The sequence below is a fragment of the Diaphorina citri genome, unplaced genomic scaffold, assembly GCF_000475195.1.
Source record: "Diaphorina citri unplaced genomic scaffold, Diaci psyllid genome assembly version 1.1 scaffold933, whole genome shotgun sequence".
Classification (NCBI taxonomy): Eukaryota; Metazoa; Arthropoda; class Insecta; order Hemiptera; family Psyllidae; genus Diaphorina; species Diaphorina citri.
The window spans coordinates 106,227-114,607 of NW_007378364.1; the positions used below are offsets into that span (position 1 = coordinate 106,227).

The 8,381-nt window shown below is 40.3% G+C and overlaps 1 protein-coding gene and 1 long non-coding RNA gene across 2 annotated transcripts in view; one reads left to right on the forward strand and one right to left on the reverse strand.

Annotated features, from left to right (window-relative positions):
• LOC113469037 overlaps positions 1 to 3,428 on the reverse strand; it is a 9,156-nt gene extending 5,728 nt beyond the window's left edge. The window contains exon 1 of the long non-coding RNA XR_003392583.1: positions 3,363 to 3,428. This is a non-coding gene — a long non-coding RNA (uncharacterized LOC113469037). The remainder of the gene's footprint in view (positions 1 to 3,362) is intronic.
• LOC103513168 (transformation/transcription domain-associated protein) overlaps positions 1 to 8,381 on the forward strand; it is a gene marked incomplete at its 3' end in the record, with an annotated part of 39,871 nt that overhangs the window by 29,736 nt on the left and 1,754 nt on the right. The window contains 3 exon segments of the mRNA XM_017445708.2: positions 116 to 379; positions 2,439 to 2,621; positions 6,204 to 6,300. Of these exon segments, the coding sequence (XP_017301197.1) occupies positions 116 to 379; positions 2,439 to 2,621; positions 6,204 to 6,300 (544 nt within the window).

Genomic DNA, 8,381 nt, shown 5'->3' on the forward strand with positions numbered 1-8,381 from the left:
GTTTTTTTTTTTTTTTTTTTTTTTGCTTGAGACTTAGAAGGAATAAAAAAAAGTTCAAATATTGTGTTCAGGATAAACATATTTACCTATTTTTCTATCTATTTTAATTTCTCAGATAATGGAGCTACAGGAAGCAGCCCAGATTCACCAATCCCTGATTCATGGTCGGAATGCTCCTAATTCTTTGCATGACATGAAAGCTACAGTTAAGACATGGCGGAATAGATTACCAGTGATAGCTGATGATCTGAGTCATTGGAGCGACGTGTTTATATGGCGACAACACCACTACCAGTTCATAACACAACACTATGATGCACTCAAGGAGACAGGATCTGCAGGGAACCGGTCAATACTTGGGGTACACTCATCCGCTCAGGTAATAATATCAATGTTATTATTAATTGACCCTCGCTGAGATGATCGACCATTGCAAAAAAAGTAAAAAAAAAAAAAAAAAAAAATCTGTGTGGAGACAGGCGACAGAACATCACGACCTTGCTATTACATTATGTCAATAGCGGAAGGTAGCTAAAAGGTAACATCAGGGGAGTATCCGAACCGCAACTTCTCTATTCGAGTCGGGCAGGTCTAGTAAGTATCCGCATGCACCATTCACTTCCGGCATGAAAAAAATCACATGGTGGTTAACTATTCCTGCTTACTTGGTAACCGATTCACGAATAAAAGAGAAATTTGTTGACAACACGGAAGTATCGAACCCGCAACCTTCTCACGTAAGTCGGACAGTTCTATGAAGTAAGGCACCATTCGATGTTGGCCGTGAAGAGATCACATAAGGGTTTAACTATTCATCTCATGTGCTATAAGCGTTGTGTAGAGTGATTCACGATAGAGAGGAAAACTCTTGTTGACCAGGGAGTTATGAATCGCAACTACTCTAAGCCGGTAAATTAGGACAGTTTCTAGAAGTAGCCACCATTCATTCGTTCGTAGAAAAACACATAGATTAGAATATTCACATCCCAATGACAAAATTGTGGATGGTAATGTTTCCGATGTCTCTTACCGTTTACGAAAATAAGGTTTGAAGCAACATTGACTTTGGTTGATATTTGGATGAGTGACTGTCCGATTTTTACCAAATTGTTACAGTCGCGTCCTTGGACCATACCGGGATAGCATACCACATTTCATCGCTCTAGGACAAACCGTTCTTGAGATATTTTGTATACCACCTTTTCCCATTTAAACCTGTAGTACACACATACATACGTGCGTACGTACATACGTACGTACGTACATACATACGTACAGACCATGCATGCGCTAAAAATCACTTTTTTGACATCAGGGGATCCCAAAACGGATATTTCCAACCATTTCCCGATTTTGAAAATTTGGACCGATAAAAATCACTTTTTTGACATCAGGGGATCCCAAAACGGATATTTCCAACCATTTCCCGATTTTGAAAATTTGGACCGATTGCAATACTCTCATTACTAGTATAGCTCCGCTATACTGTAGTAATAGAAAGTAAAAAAAAAAAAAAAAAATATATATTACTCATCACAATTTCTTGAATTTCTACGAGGGAGGTACTATGATCAAGGCTCAGTTGAGGACCCTTCTATTAATTTGCATGATTTGTTCATTTTCTCTTGGGTCGGTACTAGGCGGGGGTCGATGGTCGGTTCTCCGTTGTGGACGCCTACTAGGACTTAGAACTGTAAGGGATGTCAAATTTCAGGCAGTTCAAAACTCGTGGAAAAACTTTTAACTTGATTTTAAATTGAAAAGAGAAAAATCGTATTTGACTGTTCCGTACCGTATCGTACTGTAGCTCACCGTACCGTATCGTACCGCACCTGACTATACTTGCCTGTACCTAATCGTATTTGACTGTTCCGCTGGTTTTTGGGGATTTTTTTCACATTTTCTCACACAAATGAGCTCTGATCTCGAAATTTGTCGCGACGACCTATGAACTTAAAGCGAGAAAGTTTTGGATAACACTTCAGTCGATCATTTAAGACCGGTTTTAGCGTTACCTATGTTAAGCTACGCCGAGGAAGGCCAATAAATGGATGGGTGACTTGAACCTTATATTGGGAATAAAGGGAGAACGGGCTCTAGTCTTGATTTTAAATCATTACATGAAAGTAAAATCGAAAAATCAAATCAAGAATAATAATAAACTGAATATTAAACAAATTAGGTAGGTACATACGTACTGATCGAATAAACTACGGGCTAAATAATTCCCGGAGGGACGGGCCCAGCTTGTTATATATTAGATTACTTAATTGTCCTCAGCGTAAAATTATTGATGATACGAATAGATGAGTATTAATAGTAAAGGAGGCACTTAGTAATGCTGTGATACCCACAGAAGTTGTCAAGAATAAGCTCTCTGCTATGCCACAAAGAATTCATGATTTGATTATTGGTTGTTGTTGTTCTCTTTTATCCAGGCCATCATTCAGTTTGGCAAGATAGCACGGAAGCATCATCTGACGTCAGTTTGTCTGGATTCTCTATTTCGTCTCTATACAATTCCATCAGTACCTATAGTAGATTGCTTTGAGAAGATCAGACAGCAAGTCAAATGTTACTTGCAGATGGCCGCTCTGGATGGAAAAAATCAGCTGCAAGAGGTAATTCACTCGGGTTATAGGAAATAGTGGTTCAGAGAGCCTAGTTACCTTGGAGCCTGGCGCGTCTGCCTTGTAAGTGCTGGGCTGCGGGGGTTCGATTACCCCCCCCCCCCCCCCGGGGGAATTTTAGTCTCCCCAAAAAAGGTTTTTTTTCGGAACGGGTGGCTTTCTTCTATCTTTGCTTCGCGGACAATAAGACTTATCGGTCATAGTTCCTTCCATCAATACTTGAAAAAAAAAAAAAAAAAAAAAAAAATATCTGTGTGAACATCACACGATTTCTATACATTCGCGGAATACGTATTTGAAGAAAAAAAAAGAAATTTTTCTTCACCCGACCACCACCGCCTATTGCGGCTGATTTTGGGTGGAAAATTTCTACTTTAAATAACTCCGTGTAATTAAAATAAGAAAATCATATATATAATGAGAAAAAAAATGGATTGTTTTTTTTTTTTTTTTAAGTCCGAAGAAAAAGAAACATTTTTAGCAAATTGTTACAGTCGCGTCCTTGGACCATACCGTCATCTCATGTAATGTCATGTGCAGTCTCTCACCACGTGATATTGTGGTTCAAAGCACACCAATCATCAATTTCTTGTATATTGACAGGCTCTGAACCGTGTGCCTACTACAGGCTCAAATCCACTAACTAGTCATCTACGAGGGTGGTTTGATAAGTCCGGGAAATAGTTAGGAAGGAGGTATTTTTACTTTCTATTACCCTTACGTATAGGGAACCTATACAAGGTAATGAGAAAGTATTGCAATCGGTCCAAATTTTCAAAATCGGGAAATGGGTGGAAATATCCGTTTTGGGATCCCCTGATTCCAAAAAAGTAGTTTTAGCCCATGGTCTGTACGTATGTATGGAAGTGTGTACTACAGGTTTAAATGGGAAAAGGTGGTATACAAAATATCTCAAGAACGGTTAGTCGTAAAGCGATGAAATTTGGTATGCTATGATATTAACCAAAGTCAATGTTTCTTCAGTGGGCAAAGGTGGTATACAAAATATCTCAAGAACGGTTTGTCGTAGAGCAATGAAATTTAATGCACAACCCCGCGAAGCCCCGGGAGCGCCCAGCGCGACCGTAAACAAGGGAGCGCGAAGCGCGACCCCATGCACAACCCCGCGAAGCCCCCGGGAGCGCGCAGCGCGACCGTATACGCAACCCCGCGTAGCGAACACGCGAAGCCCCCGGGGGGTGGAGGGGGGCGAAGCCCCCCTCCCGAGCACGAAGTGCGAGCCACAACCCCGCGAAGCCCCTTGTGTAACTGACTGACTGACTCACTGACTCACTCACTCATACTAATTTTAACCCACTTCTAGATGAGCTAGGAAGATGCGGTTTTCACCATTGGATTCCTTATTTTTTGTAGGTACTGGGAAAAATCGGAAAATCCAGCGCGACCGTAAACGAGGGAGCGCGAAGCGGGACCCCATGCACAACCCCGCGAAGCCCCGGGAGCGCGCAGCGCGACCGTATACGCAACCCTGCGTAGCAAACACGCGAAGCCCCCGGGGGGTGGAGGGAGCACGAAGTGCGAGTATAATAATAATAAAGTTCAATTTTCGGACACTTTAAATGATCCGTTATTACATGGGAAGTATTTTGAGATAGAAAATTTTCCATCAAAAATCGGTCGCCATGGGCGGCTCGGGACTTTTTAGTCCGTCCTTCCTTTATCATTTTCTCACACAAATGAGCTCTGATCTCGAAATTTGTCGCGACGACCTATGAACTCAAAGCGAGAAAGTTTTCGATAACACTTCAGTCGATCATTTAAGACCGGTTTTAGCGTCACCTATGTTAAGCTACGCCGAGAAAGGCCAATAAATGGATGGGTGACTTAAACATTTTATTGGGAATAAAGGGAGAACGGGCTCTAGTCTTGATTTTAAATCATTACATGAAAGTAAAATCAAAAAATCAAATCAAGAATGATAATAAACTGAATATTAAACAAATTAGGTAGGTACAAAGGTATTCTTTAACCATGATCGAATAAACTACGGGCTAAAAAATTCCCGGAGGGACGGACCCAGCTTGTTAATAATAGGTATGTTACCTATCACCTATCGTACCTATGTACATATCGTACCTATGTGATTTCGCGATTATGTTCGCGGATTTCGCGATTATGTTCGCCTTTTTATTCGTGAATCGTTACCAAGTAAGCATGTGAATAGTTAAACCCATGTGATTTTTCACGCCGAATCGAATGGTGCTACTTCTAGAACTGTCCGATTTATGGTTGAGAAGTTGCGGGTTTGATACTTCCCTGTGTCAACAAATTTCTCTTTTATTCGTGAATCGTTACCAAGTAAGTATGTGAATAGTTAAACCCATGTGATTTTTCACGCCGAATCGAATGGTGCTACTTCTAGAACTGTCCGATTTATGGTTGAGAAGTTGCGGGTTTGATACTTCCCTGTGTCAACAAATTTCTCTTTTATTCGTGAATCGTTACCAAGTAAACATGTGAATAGTTAAACCCATGTGATTTTTCACGCCGAATCGAATGGTGCTACTTCTAGAACTGTCCGACTTACGATTGAGAAGTTGCGGGTTCGATACTCCCCTGTGTTTTCTTTCTTTTAGTACGTATTCGCAAATGTAATAGAAAGTCGTGTGATGTTCACACCAGATTTTTTTTAGTTGAAATTCCAATTTATTTGTAATCGTGGCCTCTTTTGAGGATAATGCATGTGATCAGTTTATTGACAAACCTTTTTATACCATCATTATAAGGCCCCGAAAAAGGCTCTCAAAATGTACCTTTTTCCGAAACCCGTCGAAATTCGACCATAGGGAGGAAACTAATTTTTTTCTGCACACCATTTCTTTATAGAAATAAAGAAAAAGACCATTTTCAAAGACAAACATGGTAATATGGTCGATAGAAAAATATATCGTATCATGAATCCACTTTTAACTTTTCGTGCGATCGGTCCAAATTCACAAAATAAATGCGGCAGCCATGTTGCTGATTAATTTTTTTTGTGCAAAGTTTAGTGCAAAAAATTTAAAACCCGTTTGTGTGAAATCGCTATACTCTTGTCTATTTTACAAATTTTATTTTATAAATTTCCAAAATGGTGTCTTGGATTTATTCATGTTTTTCGTTATGGTCCCTGAATTCAGACCATTTGAGAGGAAGGGTTCATGTAAACGCATTCTGACAAAACGAGAATCACCAAACGACTTTTGAATAAGCCTAAATGAAAGAGAAGAATCACTTTGGAATGTATTGGGTCTTTTTCCATTTCCTTACTGGTTTTTTAAAGAAAAAAAAAAAAAATGAGATTTTACAGACGGATGAAATTCAGTTTTTGCCAGGTTAGTGAATAACCCAGAAGTTGTTTCGTTTGAATGGCTGTAATATCAAGACTAGTGTCAACATCAACTAGAATTTTCGTTTAGATGCCTAAAAAGAATGGCCTATCGAGCTATATATTCAATTTTGTACTTGTTTCTCTTTTTCCACACTATTTCCCGGACTTATCAAACCACCCTCGTATTATTTCCTAGTGATTAATACATAATTGTTACTAAAACCTCTATGTTTTGATTACAGGGTCTGGAAGTTATAGAACACACCAACTTGAAATATTTGACAAAAGAAATGACCGCAGAGTTTTATGCTCTCAAGGGAATGCTCCTCGCGCAAATAGGTGAGAGAGAGAGAGATGTAACTCGTATGTACTATTAATACAAATATATTTAAAAATCTATCTATAATCTATTTTAAAAAAATGCAAATTTGTCTGTACATTGCTTAGAATCGTGAACTTTATAGTTATTTTTACTCCTTATGCATTCACGGTCTTGTGGAATAAGTTTTTAAACTTTACAGCAAATAACATTAATAATGGTTTTAGATGTAACTCGTATGTACTATTAATACAAATATATTTAAAAATCTATCTATAATCTATTTTAAAAAAATGTAAATTTGTCTGTACATTGCTTAGAATCGTGAAATTTATAGTTATTTTTACTCCTTATGCATTCACGGTCTTGTGGAATAAGTTTTTAAACTTTACAGCAAATAACATTAATAATGGTTTTACCGAAAAAAAAAAAAAAAATGAACACTGAACAGCACTTTGAGAAAAACCAAAAAATACGAGCGTTCTTCTTATTTTGTCACCCAGTGTAGAAAGTAACAAGCTGGGTCCGTCCCTCCGGGAATTTATGTAACCACCAACCTAAAACTTTCTCGCTTTGAGTTCATAGGTCGTCGCGACAAATTTCGAGATCAGAGCTCATTTGTGTGAGAAAATGTGAAAAAAATTCCCCAAAAACCAGTTTTTTGGCTTTATGGTTTTCTGGACAAAATTTGCACCACCATTTTCGTGTTCCTGGTAAAAAGACCTTTAATTTGATATATAGGTCGACCAGGTTTGGATAAGTCCTTCTATGGGGACAGACAGACAGACAGACAGACAGATACCGAAGCGAATACAATAGTCCGTTCCTTATACCTTTTATTATTAAATTTCTATTGTAATTTAAAAAAGTAAGGACGGACTAAAAAGTTAGGTGAAGGAGAAGAGAAGGCAAATAGGGAAGAAATGGAAGAAGTAGAGGAATACCTATGTGGAAGAAATACTAAACACGAGGCTGAAAAAGGCTTGGAGTCACGCGTGCCGGAACTACTTGCTTTAAAATTTGAAACTGCCACGTCTAGATGTCTAGAAGCATTTGAAGAACTGGCATAAGAAAAAGAAGCAGAATGAGAAGGAAAAGAAGAACTAAGAGCGAAATATGAAGATGTTATGAAATGGAGTTTAAAGTTTGCTGACGAAAGAATGAACCAGAGACATCAGAAGAAGAAATAGACCGGATAATTTAGTCCCATCCCGTCACAAGATTTCATGATACTGTCTGTTCCTACCAACCCGCGAAGCCCCGGGAGCGCGCAGCGCGACCGTATACGCAACTCCGCGTAGCGAGCACGCGAAGCCCCCGGGGGGTAGAGGTTCGCAGCCCCCCTCCCGAGCACGAAGTGCGAGTCCTAAATATATACAGCCCCTTGTGTAACTGACTGACTGACTGACTGACTGACTGACTGACTGACTGACTCACTCACTCACTCACTCATACTAATTCTAACCCACTTCTAGATGAGCTAGGAAGATGCGGTTTTCACCATTGGATTCCTTATTTTTTGTACATACTGGGAAAAATCGAAAACCCCCGAAATTCCAAACCGTTCCCGAGATATTGATGTTTTTTAGTCTCCCCATAAGAAATACACGGGGAACACGCTTTGAGGCCAGTAAAACTTTTCCTATGTTTAATATTTTGCTCTCGCTTTTAGTTTTGAGTTTTCATTTCTTCGAGACAAGACTCAGGGACGATATTAGTTTTCAACGTTTAGTATTTTGCTCTCGCTTTTAGATTTCAGTTTTCATTTCTTCGAGACAAGACTCAGGGACGATATTAGTTTTCAGGGGCGAAGCCAAGGGGAGCGCGAAGCGCGACCTCATGCACACCCCGCGAAGCCCCGGGAGCGCGCAGCGCGACCGTAAACAAGGGAGCGCGCAGCGCGACCCCATGCACAGCGCGACCGAAAACGAGGGAGCGCGAAGCGCGACCCCATGCAAAACCCCGCGAAGCCCCCGGGAGCGCGCAGCGCGACCGTAAACAAGGGAGCGCGAAGCGCGACCCCATGCACAACCCCGCGAAGCCCCGGGAGCGCGCAGCGCGACCGTAAACCAAGGGAGCGCGAAGCGCGACCACATGCACA